This window comes from Rattus norvegicus, chromosome 14 (genome assembly GCF_036323735.1).
Source record: "Rattus norvegicus strain BN/NHsdMcwi chromosome 14, GRCr8, whole genome shotgun sequence".
In the NCBI taxonomy this organism is placed as follows: domain Eukaryota; kingdom Metazoa; phylum Chordata; class Mammalia; order Rodentia; family Muridae; genus Rattus; species Rattus norvegicus.
The window spans coordinates 18,019,023-18,040,802 of NC_086032.1; the positions used below are offsets into that span (position 1 = coordinate 18,019,023).

General features: G+C 36.1%; 1 protein-coding gene across 10 annotated transcripts in view; it reads left to right on the plus strand.

Annotated features, from left to right (window-relative positions):
- The window catches only part of Ankrd17 (ankyrin repeat domain 17), a 138,639-nt gene that overhangs the window by 11,681 nt on the left and 105,178 nt on the right, over positions 1-21,780 (plus strand). For 2 of the 10 annotated variants that reach the window (XM_006250766.5, XM_008770011.4), the window contains exon 1: positions 513-15,766. The exons of 5 other annotated variants lie outside the window; for them this stretch is intronic. In XM_006250766.5, coding sequence (XP_006250828.1) covers positions 15,713-15,766 — 54 coding nt within the window. In that variant the 5' untranslated portion in view covers positions 513-15,712. Of the gene's footprint in view, positions 1-512; positions 15,767-21,780 lie in introns of those variants that run through there. 3 more of the 10 variants (NM_001105999.2, NM_001401343.1, XM_063272903.1) reach the window with 2 other exon arrangements.

Consider the following 21,780-nt stretch of genomic DNA (forward strand, 5'->3'; position numbering starts at 1 on the left):
TCCTTGATTGCTTTCCTCTGTATGAAAGCAGTTCTTACTTGAGCCTAGAAGTCTAGTTAGCTGTCTTGTTCCAGGTATCTACTCCGTCTGCTTTGGGATTACCAGATGAGCTGCTTGCCTGCTGGACTTTAACATGGGTGATGGGAACATCGCTCTGTCCATCATGCTTGCACTGCATGTCCTCTACCCACTGAGCTATCTCCTCATCCTCCAGAAATTGCTGCTTTTATAAAGTGACTAATGAGGAGTGTCTGTGGTTTCATATGATTAAGTGTAGTACTTGAGGCTGCTTTAATGACTTAGAAGACAGTTGTCAGTCATTGATATTGTTTGGAATTCTTTTCATAGGTTTTATTTATTCACTTTAGATCCCACATCCCCTTTTTCCCAGTCTCCCCTCCCACAACTCCATTCTCCATTCCTCCTTCCCTTCTCTGGGTGGGTGGGTGGGCTCCCCTGGGTATCACCGGACTCTGGCGCATCAGGTCTCTGCAGTACTAGGCACATCCTCTCCCCCTGAGGCCAGACAAGGCAGCCCAGTTAGGGGATCCATAGATAGGTAACAGAATTCAGAATAGCTCCTGCACCAGCATGGATGAAGACCAACCTGCACATCTGTTATATATGGGGCTGGGTAGGTCCAGCCCATACTAGCTGTTTGGTTGGTGGTTCAGTCTCTGGGAGCCCCCAAGGGTTCAGATTAGTTGATGGAATTTGGATTCTAACTGCCAGATATGTTCTAGAATTATCTTTTGCAAATTGCCACAAATATTTTTATGTATTTGATAGGATATGCATTATGCCATGCTGTGTAACACATAAACACAGCATGCTTTTGTTTTTCAGACTTGACGCCTTTCTTTACTAAAGTTAAACAGTTTTGTAGGGCTGTAGTTTTTTTTGTTGTTGTTTTGTTTTTTAATAATTCAATTTTATGTGTATGGGTGTTTGGTGTTTGGTGTGCAAAGATGTAAATCCCCTGGAACTACTTACAGATAGTTACAGGCCGCCATGTGTGTGCTGGGAACTGAATCCAGACCCTCTGGAAAAGTAACCAGTGCTCTTCAGCTGCTGAGCCATGTCCAGCCCCGGGTCTCATTATGCTGCCTTGACTGTCCTGGAACTTCCTATGTATTAGACCAGGCTGGGCTTGAACTCACAGTTCCGCTTGCCTCTGCCATCCCATTGCTGAAACTTAAGTCCTGTACCACTATGTCTGGCAAATTAGACAGTTTTCATACAGCTTTTAAACATTTGTTGTGGATTGTTCTATGGTTCTTATTGCCATCATGAATTGTATCTTTATATCTCTTCATTAGTTATTTTTTTTTTTCTTTTTTTCAGAGTTGGGGACTGAACCCAGGGCCTTGCGCTTGTTAGGCAAGCGCTCTACCACTGAGCTAAATCCCCAGCCCCATTAGTTATTGTTAAAAGTATGAACACTATTGATTTTGATGTTTTATCTTCTACATGACAACTTAACTTAGTTTATTCAATTGAGTTTTTAAATTGTCATGTTGAGTCTACCCTATTATTTTTGCCCTTTAAGATTTTTACGCCAAGTGTTTTCCTCTCTGTGCCAGTTTTGAAAGTTTCCAAAGCGGCCACTGTCGGGGCTAACACTGTCTGTCAGATGCTCTCCTTGTCTTCCCTTACTGTAAAGCAGCTGTGCTGCCCTTGATTATGATGCCACTCTCTGCGAGCAGTATAGTCTATCTTTTTCTGTAAGCTCATTCAAATTTTACCAGAAACGATAAGCTTATCAAAAAATGTTTTATAAGAAAGTTGCGTTTGTGGGGCTTGTTTGAGATAGGGTCTAGTCATATTGCCCAAGTTAGCTTTAAACTCAAAATCCTCTTCCCTCGGGTTTCTTAGTGCGGGGAATAAAGGTGTGTGTTACCACAGCCAATTTAAATGCATTTTAACACATTGGATTTGACTTCAGAAATATTCTGACTTACATTTTGTGAAGATCATTCATTTCACTTTGGATTTAGAAGTCTTAGGAAAAACCATGTTCTTAAATCAGTCTTTAAAAGAGTTACTTAATACAGATTTCCTTTATGTGTATGTTATGTTTTCTTCAGAAACATTTTTATATGTATGACCGTTCACCTACATTTATGTGGTGTGCTTGCCTTGTGCCCATGGGGGTCCCTAGAGTTGGGACTGTGGGTGCTGGGAACGGGCAGCCAGTGTGCTAGGAAGGAGTTTGGTCAGTTCTTTATATGATGCCTAGGAACTTAAAATCAGTTCATACCTCTTACGATAGCTAACTTATTCTTAAATTATAAATATTGCTAAGTAAAATCTTTGCCGGCTTTCAAGTGTCAGTTAAATAGTATCAGGAAAATGTACATTGTTGTGCAACAGATCCAGAACTTCTTCATCTTGGAAAGTCAGAAGTACTCTATTGAAGAACTCTACATTGTGCGTGTTGACCTTTTGTTTCTTAGATATATTCTCTTTATGTAGCTCAAATGAGTGGAATCAAATAGTGATTATCTTACTTCAGTTCATCAGTTGTCAGGGTTTTTCCGTGTTGAGTGGGATAGTGTTTCCTTTCTAAGGTTGAGGGCACTACATTGTACGTATAAATCACAGGTTGTCTCCATGTTTATCAGTTGGGCATTTGTGTTGTTTTTAACCTCTTGGCTGTGCTCTGTTGCTTTGTTTTGTTTTTACATTTAATTTCACATGTAGGCTTGCGGGGAAGGAGAGAGGCTTAATTTGGTATTTCCAAATAGTTAACACGTTGGTTTTTACTTTATGCTCGCATTGTTTGAAGTGTTGTCTTTCATGTTTGAACAGTAGGATAATACCTCAGAATATATCTCCTGTGGGTTCATCTTTGTGTGTACCCATTTGTATATGTTAAAGACCCATGCACTAAATGCTTAGGGGCTAGTAAAACAGTATGACAACCTGTGATCCGAGTGCTGAGGAATGGAGACCACTGGAGGATCTCAGGCTAGCTGAGCCAGGTTAGAAGAGGGGCTTGCCTTAAAAGATGAGATGCTTCAGATTTACCTATAGCCTACAGATTGATTTATACTTCGAGAAATGTGCACATGTTCACACATACATGTTCTGTGTATCTGTACACAGAAAAATTATGTACACAAATGAGTTTTATATGTTCCTTGATAAATAGAAAATGTCTGTTAATGCCTTATGGTTGACAAACTGATTGTGATTTTCATGTAATCCAGGTGTGTGTGTGTTTTCTTGTAATCGGAGTGTGTGCTTGTTGGTTTGCTGTCCTAGGAATTAAATCTAAGATCTGGTGCATATTAAGTACTCTTCACTGGGTTTCCATCTGCTTTTGTTTATTTGTCTTGTTTGCTTAGTTTTGTTTTGTTCATTTTTTTTTGTTTTTTTGTTTTTTGTTTTTTGTTTTTTTTGTTTTGTTTTTTGTTTTGTTTTTGTTTTTGGTTGGGAGGGGCGAGGTCTTTAATACTAGCCCAAACTAGCCTCAACTTCTAGGATTGATCACAAGCATGTAGAAACATGCCTTTCTCGTGGAGTCCCCTTTCGTTAGATATTTTTTTCTTCCTGTGCAGGCCCGACTTCTTTCCTTCCTCCTCCTCCTCCACTATAGATTCACGTAGAACAAACAAAGCTTTTATTAAGAAGAGCTGCAAGCACTTGTAGTGTCCTTTTACGTGGTCATTAGTTTCATCTAGATTGGCGATTCTCAACCTTTCTAATGCCGTGACCACCTATAATACTGTACTTCATGTTGTGATTAACCTTAGCCATCGGATTAGTTAGTTGCTAATTCACAACTGTAATTTTGCTACTGATATAGATCTTAATGTAAATATCTGCTGTGCGACCCCGTTGGGCTTGCAGCCCACAAGGTGGGAACTGTTGATGATTGACTGTGGACCTACTTAATGTAAGGTAGACAGAGTGAATATTTTGTAGTTCTCTGGTCTCTTCTTTTTTTTTTTTTCTTTTTTTCGGAGCTGGGGACCGAACCCAGGGCCTTGCAGTTGCTAGGCAAGCGCTCTACCACTGAGCTAAATCCCCAACCCCTTAAGTTTTTTTCTTTTCAGTCTTTTGTTTGTTTGGTTTTTTTTCCAGAGCTGAGGATCGAACCCAGGGCCTTGCGCTTGCTAGGCACAAGCACTCTACCACTGAGCTAAATCCCCAACCCCCTTTTCAGTCTTTTTATTTTAAAGTATTCCATTTTTTCTACTCATGTTAAATATTGAATTTAAAGCCAATATTCAATTAAATATTGAATTTAAATGCTAGATAAGCACTCTTAACACTGAACTCTGCAGCCCTTCTGTATATATTTCAGATAAATTAAGTGGTTTAAAACTTACTCTTCGTAGAATACTGAGACTAGAACTTCTCTAAGATCTAAAATGGATATGCTTTGTTCTGTTTCAGGGATTAGGACAACATCCTTCAAAGAAAACCTTTTAAAAGTTCCTACCAGAAATAGAACATTGTTGGTAGTGTTCAATTTTATGTTGTTGTAATCTTAAAGGTCTATTAGCTTTTTTGTTAGGTTACATAGTAAATGTTGACAGAAAGCTTAAACAGTAGAGTAAAATAGAGAATAATAGTTGAAAGTTTTCTTATATACCAAGTATGTTTTAAAGCTTCATATTCTGCCTTTTCCTCTAAATTTTCTTATTTTGTTTTTTCTTTAAGATTTATTTATTACATATACTGTAGTTGTCTTCAGACACACCAGAAGAGGGCATCAGATCCCATTACAGATGGTTGTGAGCCACCATGTGGTTGCTGGGAATTGAACTCAGGACCTCTGGAAGAGCAGTCAGTGCTCTTAACCACTGAGTCATCTCTCCAGCCCTCCTCTACATTTTCTTACAGGTATATAAATAACATTTATGGAATCAAAGTTTGGTTTTGCATAAATGGAGATCTTTAAAAAACATCTTACAGAATTTACATGTGAAAAATTGTGTGTGTGTGTGTGTGTGTGTGTGTGTGTGTGTATGTGTATTTGTGTATTTTCTCTGCTTTTATGTGGGTTCCAGGGATCAAACTTAGATCTGGTTTGCATGGCCAGCCAGCACCTTTCTACTACAGAGCATCTTGTTGGCCCATGGGTCTGTTTTGTAGCTGTCACTTTATTATTTATGTCAACACAAAATTTTTAAACTGTAATTGTTTGGAGAGAATTCCATTGATTGATCACTTCTCTGCATATTTAGTAGTAAGCCAAAAGCATAGTTAGTGCTTAGTAAGTCCTAGGTGGAGTTTTGATTGTTTTATGTATATTCCATAATGGTAGGGCTTATCATTCAATTTTATAGCTGGAAAAAAGATCAAGACATGGAAGTGATCTTAGGATTCTGGAGGTTAGAGTAGATGGTAGAATTGATATATGTACAGTATTCACTAAAATTGACTTTCTTACTGACTTTGTTCTATTGCCTCTTTCCTGTGAATTGCTTAAAAAGTGGGTTTTTTGTATAAATTGCAGAATCCAGCAAATATTGTTTCCCATCTATTTCTCTTTTCTAAATTTATTTAATGCCGTTACTTTACTGAATTTGTATACTCCCAATAAAATGTATGTGTACTATTTAAGTGGCTGTGATATCACAGACTAAGGGTATGCATGAGTTCTATAATTAGGAGTCCACCAAATGTTAGTTATTTGGTTTAGACAAGATTATATTCTGGATTTACTAGGTCTTTAGAACTTAAATGGAATATATATCTTAACTTCCTTTAGAATTTTAAATTTTTAATAATGCACCATATTGTTAATTTTCTGTAGTTAATAAATTAACAAACTATATTTTTATGACTTTTTTACTATAGACTTAGCAAATAAGGCTAGGGTTTCAGATGAAATGGCCAAGTATACAAACCAAAGATGTCAACATGATACTTTCTTTAAAATTGTTTAAAACCACATTTATGTGTGTATGTATTTTGTAGGTGCGTGGTTTTCCGTGGCTCATGACACTTGTGGGATTCAATTCTTTCCTTCCACTATGTAGTTCTAGGGAACTAACTCAAGTTGTTAGACTTAGTAATAACTTGTTAGGCTTGGCAGTAAGTGAGGCATATTGCTGAATATGCTGTTTCATAACCTCAGACCCTTTAACTTGGAGTCCTCACTTTGTGGACTCTTCTCACTTTCACTTTAGTCTGCTCCACACAACTACATACAGTACAGTTCAAGATCTCCTTCACCACTCATTTTAGCTGTCTTTCTCCAGGAGTACCTGCATTCTCTTGGTACCGTGCTGTAATGTATCCCTAGTAAATGTAAATGTATCCCTAGTGCTGCCTTGGTACAGGAAGTTCCTACCTTATCCTTAGCCAGGCTCTCTTGTCTTTTACACCAAGCCCTAAATACAGACTTGGTACTGTAGCACCTTTGTATTTGCATGAGAATGTCACTTTTGTTATTCCCAGGGCCCAGAACAGCCTTGCCTATGTGGGAGGGCAGTGTTGAGGTTCGTATGTATGCCTCAGTGAAGTACGTACTAGGGTCCTGCTGTTCTCAGTACCATAACAGAAGTGTAGGTGTTGGGCTTGAGTTCCGTCTCATCTGTGTGTCTCAGTCTATCCTGCTTTGCTTACCTGTGTCTCTGTGTCCCACTAGTGTGCCTGGTGTCCATGGAGACTGGAGCATGACAGATCCCTTGGAATGGGACTGAAAGTTGTGAGCTGCCATGTGGGTGTAGGGCATTGAATGAACCGAGATCCTCTAGAAGAAGCTAGAACTCTTAACCACTGAGGCTCCCACAGAACTTTTTATGATGATTTTAATTAAATGATATAAGTAAAGCAGTCAGATTCTAATATCTTTAAAATCTGATACTTTACAAATATTGTACTTAATGTTGCATTTACTTTTGAAATAACCCATTGTCTTTGCATTTTGTTTCCTAGCATTATTTTCCCTTGATTTATAATTTGAAATTGAGCTAGCATCTTAGGTCCTTCTTCTGTACTTCCTGACTTGAGGCAGATTATTTAATCTTGTTTACTTCGTGTTCAATCTAATGAACGCTTTATTTTTAACAAGGTCTCTTTACATTGGAAGTTTCGTTTTTTAACTTTTCCCTTTTCTGTTGAAGAGTTTTCACATCACCTGGATATATAGGTATATAAAATAGTTTTGTATACAGATAAGACATGTGTTCATACACCATTTTTTAAAGATGAAGGCTAATTTACATACTAGTGGGGTGGATCTGCTTATTTTTACAAAAGGGATTGAGTCTGGCTGAATATTTGATATTGTAGGACATGGTACTTTTCAACACTATAGATCCTATGGATACATTGGTCTAGTATAGTCATCAGTGCTGGGAGGCTGCTTTCTGTACATGAAGAGCACAGAATGGCAAAAATATGTTTAGGGCCACCTCAGAAATGTTTGAAAATCAACATCATTAATGTTTTTATACGATAGCCATCGGCAATTCATACAGCAATTTAAAAAATCAAATATTATATTGCAGTATTACTTAAAAGATACTAATTCAATATATGATGAAGAATGATGGTAGGAAAATATTACACGTTTACTTTTCATAAGTTCAGAAAACTGTATGTACAGTAAAAACTTTAATTGAAAACATACACAGTAATCTTGAATCATTGTTGCTCTAAGTTTTATTTTCTCTTCAGAATCAAAGGCTGCAGTGAAGTTACATAGGTAACATAGTTGATAAAAGCTGTCAGAAACACATTTGATTCATTCTGAATTTGTTTTAAAATTTTTGTTGTGCATTTAGAAGCTTGTTCTTTTGAGACGGCATCTTTACCGTGTAACTGGCTGGCTTGGCACTAACTGGCTCCGAGACCAGGCTGGTCTTAGATATTTAACAACGTTCTACTGGATCACCACCTAAGTGGTGCTTTTAGCGGTACCAGCATGCCTGGTTTTTTTCTTTTTTCTGGATTTTGATTGTTCAGAAACTGTTCAGTATCGCCTTTTTTTTCTATCCAGATACTCATTTACATGATCTGGGGGTGGGGTGGGGAGTGTGATTCATAGATTAAGGAGGTGGGCTTTAAAGAATGAAGATATTTTACATACATGATTTAATATATGGTTTCACAATTTACTTGCTAACTCGTTTTCAACTTAATCCATCAAATGAAATTCTGGAATGACATTTGGATTATTCTTTTTTTTTTTTTTTTTTGACCAGGAACAATTCTTTTTACCTTTTTAAGGTTGTGTTCAACTATTTTTTCTCAGCCCCCAGTAGTTTTGTCAACTAACTATGGAAATCCCCATTTGGGAGAGGTTGCTGTATAACACTTGAGATGCCATAGTTGATTCGAATGTTTTATTTACTTATGTTTGTTTATGGGTATATGATGTGTGCGTGCATTCCTGCATGGTGTGGGTGTAGATATTAGGAGATAACTTTTGAGAAGTTGGTTCTCCCTGTCGCTATAACTTATAGGGGTAGAACACAAGTCTGATGTCTTACCCAGCCAGTCACCTCACCAGAACCAATGAGGACATTTTCTTTTTACTTTAATTTTTAACACTTACTTTATTTAGGTGTTTGTGTGTATGTGTCTGTGTGTTCATATATACATGGCAGGTGTCCACAGAGGCTTAGAGATGCATGTCAGATCCCCTGGAGCTGGCATTCCAGGCATATTTGTCAGCTACCCAATGCTGGTGCTGAGATCTGAACTCTATAGTCCCATGATTGAGCAATAAACACTTGCAGCCACTGAGCCATTTTTCTAGCTCCTAATTAAAAAAAAATAAAAATAAAAAGTATACACCATCCTTTATTTTTGTTTTCTCAGCTAGGAGAGAAAAACCCCTATGTGAAAATTAGCTTTTATACCTGCTGCCCTCTCTCTCCTGGACAGATGAAGAGCTATATGGAAAGCTTAGTCATGATTACTCCAAGACACAGCTCTTGCCCTGTGGTCTTTGCCACCTACCAAGCTATAACTATTTTATTGATATTAATGTAATTAATATCTTTGAATAATGTAATTAATATCTTTGAAATTAGTTATATAAATGATCTAACAGTTTTTAAACTTCCTTTCTCACAGTGTTGATTAATGATACTAGTCTTGGTTACTGTTCTGTTGCTGTGAAGAGACACCATGACCAAGGCAATTCTTATAAGAGAAAACATGTAATCGTGGGCTTGCTGACTGATTCAGAGGTTTAGTCCATCATCAAGGCAGGCAGTCAGGCAGCATGCATGGTGCTGGAGCAGTAGCTGAAAGCTGTATTCTGATTGAGAGCTCTGGCTGCTTTTCCAATAGATCTGGGCTTGGTTCTTAGAATTTACTTGGTCTGGTATTCTTGAGCTCGTGGCACACGTGTGTACAGACATACATACATGCAGGCAAAATACTCACACACTCGAACAAATCATTTTCTTAAAAATATAGGCCGGTAGTTTAGAAGAGTGATCATTGAGACGTTGCTCACTGATGGGGAAGTAGAAACACTAAAGCTGAGTTTTCTTCATGTGACAACTCAGTAGTGGTCCCTCAAGGGGATAATGCCTCTTTTTGTAGTTTCTAGCCAAGCTCTACTAGAGACAATTTAATATGTAATATGTTTCTCAATACATTAGATTGTGAGTTTGAAAAGAAGAGTCTCAGTACTGAAGTAATTGTTTGCAGGTCAACCATTCAAAGTTTGTTAAGGTAAATTAGGGTAGAATTAGCATAATGGTAACATATTTTGGCACCACACTAATTGGACATTAATATCAGGGAACCTAGGCCAGCAAGGAATCAGAAGAAGAGAGCTAGTGACAGCAAAAGGAGTCCCTGAGCAATTGAGATTTTTTTTTTTACATCTCAATTCTTCACGCATCCGGCTTTAAGTTTTTTTTTTCCTTAGAATTTAAGTGTATATTCACAGGTTACTTCCAACTTATGTATGTGGGTAAGACGTGTGTGTGTCTGATTTTTCTTAGTGGTTGCTTTAGAGCAGGAAGTAGTGCATTACTAGCTAGAATAAAAGTACTGTACCATCAGTTGATTTAGCTTTTTTAAAACAAACCATTGAAATAATTTCTGTTGTGCCTGTAAGTTCTTATGAAGATCTTGTACAGTACTAATAAATTTGAAAAGTGGATGAAACTTAGAAATAAAAAAATATTTTGTCAGGTTTTTTTTAGATTTATTTATTCATTTATTATATACAAGTACACTGTCGCTTACAGATGGTTGTGAGTCACCATGTGGTTGCTGGGATTTGAACTCAGGACCTCTGGAAGAGCAGTCAGTGCTCTTAACCACTGAGCCACCTCTCCAGCCCTTGCCAGTTTTATATATTGATAGAGCCTATTGTGTGAATACTAGAAAAATAATGAATTCATGGTGTGACTTACCTGTCATGAGGAAAGGTAATGAATAGCAAGTGTCAGCTGACAAAGGCATTATTTCAGACTAGCCGCGTTATTTACTTTGCTTACTCTGTTGCTTAAGTTTAGATAAGGCTGCTTAAATCATATTCTGTGTGCAGGACACATCTAGTTTGAAATATATGATATTTAAATAGACTAGTTCTCTTCTGTGCTGCTCTAAGTTGAGTTTTATGTTTCATTAGTTGGATTTGGGAAGAATAGAAAGGAACTGTAATGAGAAAAAATGATGGATATTTTAGACAGATGGTAAACTTGGCCAGGAATCTTGATGGAGTTCATGGAGACTATGATTTTAAAAAATCATTCTTTATCTAGTTTGTAGTATGGACCTTAAAACCTGGTAAGTACTCAGTAAATGTATAACTGCATGTTCAAACTGTTATTGATGATCTTTAAAAAGAAAACTAGACTTTAGGCCAGTCAGGCTTACAAAGTGAGACCTGGCTTATGTTAGAAAATGGGTAGAAATTACATAGTGCTCTGTGTTGTTAAAGCTCTTTCAGTACTGGGACCAGTAGTGATACCATGCACTCTGGGAGGAAAGTGAATTATCCCAGCCACATAATGTTTTATATGCCAGCCTATATGCCACTGCTCTACAAGACTGTCTCAAAATACTAAAACAGCAACAGAAGACTCAAGCACTGTTTAATGTGGCCCATTCTTCCTCTTAGTGTACATGGAAAGATTACATTAAAATTTCTTCTTTGCAAGTAGATAATTTGGCTGTGTATGGTGGTGGATGCCAGTAAGCCCAGCATTGAGAAGCTGAATTCTAGATTAGACTGGGCTACTTAAGTTCTCTGTTATCCTGAACTACACAGTGAGACTTTGTTTCAAAAAACAAACAAAAATCTCCACAATAATTAGAAGGTTAATCAGAAGACATGAGGTAATACATTTAGCCATATCTTACTTAATAAGACCACACACAAATGGTTCGTGGAGGCTCTGGGACTTTAGTATATTGAATTCTTTCAGACATCTATTTATTCACAGTAGACTTCAAGTTAAGAAAGCACCAGCACCAAACCTTGGATGTAATTTGAATTTTAACAGAAGTAGATTATATTTTTATAGGTCAGATATTTTATACCATTCTTTTCTCCAGATGCAGAGATTTTGATAGACTTTGCATTGTAGCATTTTAAACAGTAGTTAATTGAAGTTAATATAGCAAGAATAACTTTTTTAAAGGGAAGTTCAAGATAAGGTGTAACTTCTGAGCTTTTAGTATAAGCCAAGATACTTTTATGAATAATGCTAATTTCAGATCTAAAATTTGCCATAGAGTTGTGTTAGAAATACTTTGTATTTGTAGAGAAACAATATCACTCTCTAGGCTTAATACAGAAACATCTTTATACATATCTCTTTTGAAAGTTATTATATGGTTATATTCTGGCATATACAGAGAATATATACTAAGGGCTATTAAATATAGTATGAGCTGTTATGGATAATATAGATGCCTTTTAGTAGTGGACAGAAAATGTTAGTGTTTTTATTGGAAATTAGAACAATTGTCAAAAATAGATTTTACATGTGCTAGTTGGAACATATGTTGTAGACTATTACTTATAAACAGGTTGTTTGACATATAGTTTGCATACACAGTCTGGTGTAGATGGAGAACTGGGGCCATTGTACTCCAGTCACTTATATAAAATTTATATAGGGATAGAACTTGTGCAGCTACCTGTGCATGGTCCAAAAGGTTAGGAGAAGCTTCAGTAGGAAAATGTGACTGAATGCTAGCTTGGACAATTCAGCTGTGGAGGAAAGATGCCAAGGTTCTGTGATGTCCTTCAAGATTTGGACTCATTATGTGCATTGTCTTTCTCCAGACCTAGAAAAAAAAACTACCCATGATTCATTCAGCAAGTGATGAGTCTTCTCTTTTCCTTAGACAAAATCTGATGATCCCTCAGATCATTCCTTCCAATTAGACTTTATTTTGTCCCCCCCTTCTGCCTACTTAGATCATCTTCAGATTGCTTAGGTACATATTGTAGGCTTGTCATGTAAAAGGTTGTGCAGGTACCATGTTTGTCCTGTTTCTGTTTTGGAATCCACGGTGCAGAACCTGTAGAAACGGACAACATGCACAGCATGTTTCCATTTGTGTAAAGACATTCTTACACTAAGATGTGTATGGAAATGGAGATACTCGATTGGTTGCACCTCTGAAGGATGATAAGAGGTTTACTTTTATCTGCTTTTTAGTGCTATTTTTGTGGTGCTGACAAAACTCAGGCTCTTGTGTATGCATGGTCAGTGTCCTATCACTGAGCTGCATCTTCAGTCCTGTGATGTATGTATTCTGTTGTATGTTGTTAGTATTTTCCATGCATATATATTAATTTATATGGATTGGCTATAGCTCGTAGAAGAGAAAATAACTTAATAGTAATTGAAAGAATATTACTGTGATAAATTTGACATATATCTAGACTCGAATCATTTTAAGTCTTTATGATTTTTCACTTATGCTTGGCTGGGCTATTATATAATTGGTATTTTGTATGTCTCTAAACTGACATACACAATGTAGTTGATAATGTACGGCATTATCTGCTAATGTAGAGAGAAAACTCAAATACATTTTGAGAAGTGAATGGTTACTTTCCTTAGTCTGTTTTTCTGTGGGTTGCATCTTTATAGTGTATTTCTTTTGTTTGAAAATGTGGATTTTGAAATCTCATCAGGTTTGATTGCCACCACCAAAAGTAAATAAACAAATAAAATTTAGGGAAACACACCAATATTCAAAATGGTGTTCTGGCTAATTACCACATAATTTGTGTATACTCTCTGTCTTAGCTGCTTTCTTTTCTAGTTAAGCAAACCAATTCTGAGCCTAGATGCCAAACTTTATAGAGCATTTGAATTTTACTTTAGTAAATGTTTTAAAGGCTTGTTCTATATTTCTTTTATGTATTGATTTTTAGTTGTTTGTGTATCTTGTCATGTTAATTACTTTAATATCTTTTCCACTGGGGGGTGGTATTTTTTCATTGAAATCTTTTCTGGACAACTGATATGGGATTTTTCCCCTCTGTAAAATGAAGTTGAATTGTATTAAAAATGATGAATTTTAAGGTAGATGTGTATGCATCTCCTTTCATAGTATTTTGCTTGCTTTAACTCTGAGTTTATATTAGCAAGATGGCTTAGAAAGGAAGGTTAATGGGAAAATAAATATTTTGATGTATAACAAAATATTACAGAATATTTGAAATGTGTATTCTGTTCATACTAAATTTTGTGCGGTTGGTTCTCTCCTTCCATCTCTATGTGGGCTCAGGGTTAGGCTTGCATAGCTTTCACCCACTGAGCTATCTCAGAAGGAGTATTTGGTTTGAGTTTTGGAGGAACCTATTTGTTTTCAAATAAAGTTTTTGAGAAGCCTTTTCTTGGCTGATGAGAAAAAAGAGTGAATGTTCTAACCAGTGAGTCCTTGAGTTCAAACCTGATACTGAAGTTCTGAGGGAGAGAAAGCTTGCTCTTTAGTTTGAAGATGAAGTTTATTTGAAGCTTAAAGATTACTTAAAGCTTAAAGTTGACCTTGAAGGTAGGAGGTAATGAAATTCAGATTGCTGGTTTACTTTGTGCTATGTTCCAGCAGGAAGATGGTTTGGAGAAGCTGCCAAGTAGCATTGCCATACATAAATGTGGGTGCTGTATGTGGGCCAAGGGCAGCGGCATTTCTGATACACTTGTTTGCAACTAGCTTCTCTTAGTCCCACCGCTCTAGATTGAATGTGATTTCGGTTTTGTTATGTAATTGTTTGCCCAGGCTGGGGCATTGTTTCCTTATTCATAAAACGTAATAATATTATCTGCAGAAAGACTTCAGTAGCTGATTCTGAGAATAAAATCCAGAACTAACTGCTTTGATTCACCAGTGTTAGTTCCTTAGCCAAGTCAGTTTAGCTTGGAAAACTTGGTCAAGCACCTTGTATTCTATGCCCTGCTTTCCACGTCTTTTTTTTTTTTTTTTTTTTTTTATTAACTTGAGTATTTCTTATATACATTTCGAGTGTTATTCCCTTTCCTGGTTTCCGGGCAAACATCCCCCTCCCCCCTCCCCTTTATGGGTGTTCCCCTCCCAACCCTCCCCCCATTGCCGCCCTCCCCCCCACAGTCTAGTTCACTGGGGGTTCAGTCTTAGCAGGACCCAGGGCTTCCCCTTCCACTGGTGCTCTTACTAGGATATTCATTGCTACCTATGAGGTCAGAGTCCAGGGTCAGTCCATGTATAGTCTTTAGGTAGTGGCTTAGTCCCTGGAAGCTCTGGTTGCTTGGCATCCACGTCTTTAAAGTGGTATAATAATAGCATCTTTTAAGACAGTGGAAATGATGCAAGTTAATAGACATAAAGACATTTCAGTGGTGTATAGTAAACCCACTGTAACTGTATGTTACTGTCACATAGCTGGCTCTTATTATGGGGGCAAAGTAACATTTTGTTGTTTTTTAAATCACAAGACAAAACTTATATGTCGCCTGCCACAGTAAAAGTGTCTCTTATACAATAGATACTTTATTTCGCTTCATCTCATATAGACTTCTTAGGATGAAGTCTGATACTGACTACCCCTAACATACTTTCTGATATGCAGTCATTATGCCAGGTGCCTTGAAATATTTATACCAATAGAAAAACTACACTGTTGTGATTAATGAATGAAGTTGAAGGCATTACCAGAAAATAGGATATATACTGCAGTATATAGTAGATGTTAATTTTGTACTTACAGGCCTTTGCAAACAGATTATACGTTCATAGGAAAGCAGTTTACTATTTAAAAAGCCTGCATTAAGATATTTCTTACACTCTTAAGTTAGGTCCGATAGTTAGGTGTATTATATAATCCATTTGCTTGTTGTCCCAAATTCCTAACTTAGCATTATCATGCCTCTGCATCTTTAATACAGCAGCTAATCTCACCGTAAGACTTTACAAAGGATAAACTGCTGTGTAACCACTTGGACCTCTTTTGTTCAATCAGGTATTTAAGTAGCTTTAAAAATATTCTTTTAGGAAAATTGAGATTTTATAATTTGTAATATTAAAATATGAGGTTTTTAATCTATTGAAATTACTTGACAGAAGTTTGCTTGGAAATAGAGCTTCTGTGTCTTTAAAGAATACGGAATGAGTCACCCCCTGCTCTTTTGGTAGATGCCTGGCTGGTGAACAGCTAAGCTGCTTTAGGCATGTAATAGAACATTCCATTTCCTGTTCCCTTGCTGACACAGAGGAGTGTTCCTGCTGGCAATGATCTAATCATAGTGCAGTAAGAAACATGGCAGTTTGATAAAACATGGTGGAGACAGCGGCTGAAATGGAAGCATATGTGCTAGAAGACATTCTTGAGGTAGGGTTAGGTCTGTAAATGAAATGAAAGTTGAAATTTGAACAAAGAAATCTTATCTGCTAGAATTGTCTCATAGATGAATAGATTAGAGAGCAGAGAGAGAGAGAGAGAGAGAGAGAGAGAGAGAGGCAGAGCATAAAAGCAAGATCCGGACAGACCTTGTTTCCTGTGAGGATGTGTCAGTCTGGTTCACATGATTATTAAACTGTTTAAACAACATGTTTTATAAATTGTAGATGTGTTTGGTAGAAAAAAAGGGAGAATGTTTGGATTTAATTAAAAGCCTTGTGCTGGTGGTGACCTTTAAATTAACTCATTAGAAGGTGGGGTCTGCAAAGCAGCTTGAAGTAGGTTTGGTATCATATGTCTTAGAATTCATTTACATATCTAAGCCTAAAGCTGTGCTTGCAATTCCTGTGAAAAACTGTCGGTTATTTTAGCCTGATAAAATAATTGTTTAATTTAAGTGGTACACTCTGATCCTACATTTTTCATGTGCCTTTATTGTAAAATAAATTAGGAATTTAATTTAAAAAACCTAAAATTTGAGTTCTGATGTTGGAATGCATATTACAGTCTCCATGGGTATTTTAAATGATATTTTTTTCTGATTATATCAGTTTTAAATGACAGTATTTGAATAAAAAGCAGTTCAAGGAAATAGTGCCAAACTGCAACTGTGACTGATGATGGCCTTGTTGTAACATGATAACAAAAACTGTATTTACGCAAATATCAGATCCTTATCTGTGAGGATGCAGGGTTGTTATTGGGGTGGCCACTGTGTTTTCTTTCTCCTTTTTAAGAAAAGGAATAAAAAGCCTGGCTATTCAAATATCGAGGCTTTATGGTAGTGTGAGGATAATTGTTACCATTTCACTGTCTTCAAAAGAGAGATTTCATCCTGGGGAGAGGGCTTGGGAGCTGCTGCAAAGGGAAACTAGGCGGGGCCAAGAGGAGAAAAAGCCTATGCGCATTATAAAGTGCTGCATGATCAATGAGCATTTTCTGGAGTCTTTCAGTGTGCCTGGAGCTGACATTGCAGCATCTCAGGGTTCTGCAGAATGAAAACTGATTCCATTGTATTACTACCTCCTTGCAGATACCTGCCAACATGCGCCGCCCCCCCCCCCCCCCCGCCTTATTGTGTAAGTTGTATTTGGGTGGTTAATTTCCAGTCTTTCCTCTACTCCGCCCCTAGCTTTGACCCTGTTAGTTAGTTTCCTTTAAAATGCTGTGAAATTATTTACTGCAAAACAGTGGTATATATACATTCAGTAATTAGAAGTGGTCACATGACTTCTTCGGCAGTCAAGTTTAAACAGACCTAATTAGATTTTAAAGGGCTGGTGGTGCTTTTTAATTTGATCTTTAAAAAATTTGCTTGGATTTTATAGAAATGAGATTCATGGAGTTTTGATAAACCTATTTAACAGTTTTCTTAGGACATGTAAATTTAAGATTATAAAATATTTTAGAAGTCTTCATTTTCTTTTAAAGACCCTTTGATAGGAGTTTTATACATCACAGGTCCTTTCCTGCTGGCATAGCAGTTGGCTATAATTACTTCTGTTAAGGGCCAGGTGTGGATGCTGTAGTGTGTATTCATTATTATGTTATTTAAAGTCACTGTCATCTTGTTTGTCCTAATTTCCCCACCTATTTTAATTTGGTTTCTTTATACCTGTTGCATTAAACTCTAGTGAGTAGTTTTCTTTTTAAAATACTATAATTTAGTTAGCAGAATAGATGTGAAAAATTTGCAAATAACAAAAGGATTACCTTTTAAAAGTGAAAGTATTTAGAATGGTACAAGGCCAGAATAGGTAAAGAATGTATTTTCTAACTCTGAATTGCACTGTTTTTAAAAGTGCCTTAATACTGTAAGTAAGCAGACACGTCTTACTGAATGAGCTCTCTAGAGAAATTACCCTTGACTTCTTGTATTTTTTTAAGAACTTAATTACTATAAATGTTCATGATGGATACTGCAGCGTATTTGTCTAGCATTGTCAGTCTTACTGTAAATAATGTTAAGCCAGTAATTTTAAGTGTGCTATTGTAGTTTTTGCCTTTGCCATTTTAGATTTATTAAAAATGTAAAACTCTTGGATATTTATATTAAATAATCATTAACTTTTTTTCTGGTTTGTAAATTGACCCTTTGAATCATATAAGTCTTAAAAGCCTTCTTATTAAATCTTAGAGAAATAGAACTTAAAACCAGAAATAGATGTATCCATTGTACTGTGGTTCTGTTTTTAAATTTAATTTTTAAACTTGCATGTGATTTCAAATCACATTTTAACATCTTAAACATTTTAAATACAATCACAAGTATATGTATATATACACATTCACATGAAGACTAGTTGACACTTTAAATCTTTAAGATCTTGAATGAAATAAATTTCTGAAATTTAAAATAAAACTAGAAGGATTGGTTATAATTTATATCATGGTTTTTTCAACTGTCCAGTTTGGTGAACAAGAATAATTTGGTTAACTAAATCAGTTAATTTTTTTCCAAATTAAAGTAGTCAAAATGCTTCTGTTCCTTCTGCTAAACTACTGTAAAAGGAACTAAGCTCAAGATAGTAGAAAATTATTAGAAATAAGAGTCAGGCTTTCATCCAGTGTGTAAGTACTTTTGTTAATCTAATATTTGTTGTTTCATATAGACATGATTCTAATTTCAGAATGTCATGGTTTTGTCGTCAGTTATATGCAGTAGCCTGTCTCAGCAGTCCTCAGAAGATCAATGGGAAGAAAAACCCTTAATTTTCTGAGAGGCGTAGAGTAGCCTGAATTGGAGTGACCGAGAGCTTTGTGTTTGTAAAAACTTGAGGACTATATATAGGCTTTGTATACAACAACATGAAATAACAGGAAGTTATTTATCTTTTAATTAAATTCCGAATCCTTTAAACTGTGTTCTTTGGTTTTATTTTTTCTTTTGAAAAATAAATGTATGAAAACAGGAACGTTGAGTATAGTTCTCATGCCCAGTCTCGTATTTCCTTGTCAGTTAAAGCTAGGACTATAGATTGATGCTTGATGCTGTGGGTCCCAGCATTTACTAGGTAAAGGGCCTGCCACGTTCATGGCTTGAGCCGTTAACTGCACTGCTTTTAAATTTGAAGCTGAAATACCCATTGTATTATATATTCTTGCTTTGATATATGTTGGATTTTTGTTTGTTTGTTTGTTTGTTTTTAAATAAGATTGAAAAAGCCATAGAGCAGTTAACTATTTTTCATTTGTCAAGAGGTGGGCAAATAATAAATCAATTTGTAGTTTGAATACGGAACTTCCGTGTGCTATTTATCATTGATTGGTTTTGGTGGTGGTCCCTTGTAAGTAGTCTCTCATCAGTTACTGGCTATATTTCTTTTTATATTATAAAACATACCAGCATGATTTAACACATATTCTCCTAGGAAGAACTGCATGGAGTAACCCTTAGGGCATACATATAAGTCGATGTGTTAGAAATAAGTTTAAGTATGGAAATTGTTTTAGTTGATATGTAATTTCAATTCAAAAAGAGGTTTTATAATTAAAATGAGACATCTTGGATGAGTAAATATCTGTTTACTCATTTTTGGTTTTTTAAAGTACACGTAGTGTGGGCAGATGAATACTAGAAATTCAGTAGTTAACCCAGCTTATTTTGTTTCAGGAGGTTAAAATTTAAAGAGTACAGAGGAAGAAATTTTTGCCATTAGTATTTTAAAGTCTAAAATTGAGAGCCTATGCTGATCCATATTTACTAACACTTGTTTCCTGTCTAAATAATTTGAGGTCTGTTTTCAGGAGTATCTTTAGAAAGTTGACATCTTCCATTAATTTGATTACTCTTTACCTGTACATGCTCACAGTCTTCTGGGTAGGAGACATTGTCTAACTAACTGTGTGTAGTAGAACTGGGTGGCTTTGAACTTAAGCGTTCTCCTATGCTTCTAATGTAGCTGTTCCTTCTAAATGTACCACCACCATTCCTGCTTAAATTGTCATCTTTAATGTTTTATTGTTTGGATTTCATTGTAACATCATCATAGGTTGCCTCTTTATGTGTATATGTATGTATATTTGTGAGGGGCTGTCAAAGATCATTTTTGACTTTTAAAGCTAGTTATACTATAGACATGCTTACATATACTACACACACACACACACATGTTCTTTTAGCTTTTTTTTTTTCAGTATAAATTTGATTTTAGCCTAGTTTGTCTTGGAATAGTGAGTAGAAGTTGCCACATTGCCTTCATACCGACTTTGGGAGTACAAAAGCAAACCTGTAAAAGGTAAGTTTGTGGTAGTAACACCATTATCATTTTAGACACATTTTCATGCCTTACAGAGGTTCAGACTGTTTACACAAAGGTAGGAATAAACATAATTGCTTCCATAGGAAATACGAGTTTCAGGTGAGGCCGTTCAGTGAGCTTCTAGTCCCACCACTGATTGATGTAATCTAGTGGTTAGGCATTGTGTGCGTCATGACTGAGAATCATCTGTGTGATGCAGTATCTGGATGCGTGCTACAAGCATTGCTGGGAAATTCACTGAGGGGCTGAGCTGATAGGAAGTATCCTTGATTACTGCTTCGTTGGTGAGCATCTGAGTTCTGCTTTATTACTGGTGTCAGTGTGGAGGCCCTTGGAATGACAACCTTTGGTTTCATAGGTGATTGGGTTAATATTGACTATTAATAATTAGTTAATAAAGTCAGATTTGAGTAATGGGTTAGGAGTTATAGTTTGTCTACATTAGTGGTCTGATGAACCATATTAGCTATTTATCGAGTATTAAGTTATTATCAAACGGGGAATAATGTTTATTTCTCTAGTGAATCTAAACAATTCTGTGAGGGACCTACTTTATAAAAGGAATAATGAAGTAACCCTAAATAAACATTGAGCCCAGGAACATACATAGTTGACACTTAATTCTTAGATTGTCTTTTAAAGTAGCAGTAACCTTATATATCATGTTTATGCTATCATCCTCCCATTTGACAGATGAAAGTTGATCCTGAGAGCATATTTAAATACTCTTTATAGTCTTAGCATTCAAACTGCTTAGACGTTAAGGGCCCAAAAAGCTTTTGGTTATGAGAGTTATGTCTATTAATATTTGTAGTATTAGAAAATATCAGTATTTATATTATTAAAAATTAAAATGTAGAAAATTTAAACACTTAGTTACTTAAAATACTAGACCTATTAGCATACATATATTTAAAGCTAAGCTATTTTTCAAAAGAACTAAACAGTGTTAGTGCTTTATATTTCTACATATGATTTTTAAGTTTGCCTTAATAGAAGTAACTAAAGTGTCATCTGCTTGTATATTCACTGTATAATTTGTTTGGGTAAAGTCTCAGAAGAAATTGAAGTGAGCAGTGATACAGGTTTGGAAAAGGGGTTAATAACTAAGATAATTGTGGGTATTCTTCTTAATGCCTGTCACCTTGTACAGGTGGAGTTTCTTTTTATATTTGCTTTACATTTACTGTGTGTGGGTGCATGTTTATGTGTTTGTATGTGTACGGGCCCTCAAGAGGAGACAATTGACAGCTTACAGGAACGAGCGTGTTCTTCCTACTATTTGGGTTCTAGGGATAAAAACTAGGTTGTTAGGCTTGTCAATAAGCACCAGTAGTTTCTTGAACATGGAATCTGATAAATTATTCTTGTATTTTATGTTATCATAAACTGCTGTGCTTTGACTATATCAGAAGCACATTTGATAACATACTAGTCATTTAGAGGATACTATGGGGTTTTGTTGGTAGTCTGAGATGGCTCAGCCTACAAAGGCAGTAAGTGGTTGCCAAACCTGGAGGAAAGAATCAGTCCCATTAGTTGATGACCTCTTTCTTCATGTGTATTTCATGGCATGCACTCATGTATGTGGACACAACGCACAGAGACATGCACACCCACGCACACATGCACACATGTGCTTGCATGCACACAAGTTATGTACCTAACATAATAGTGTAATTA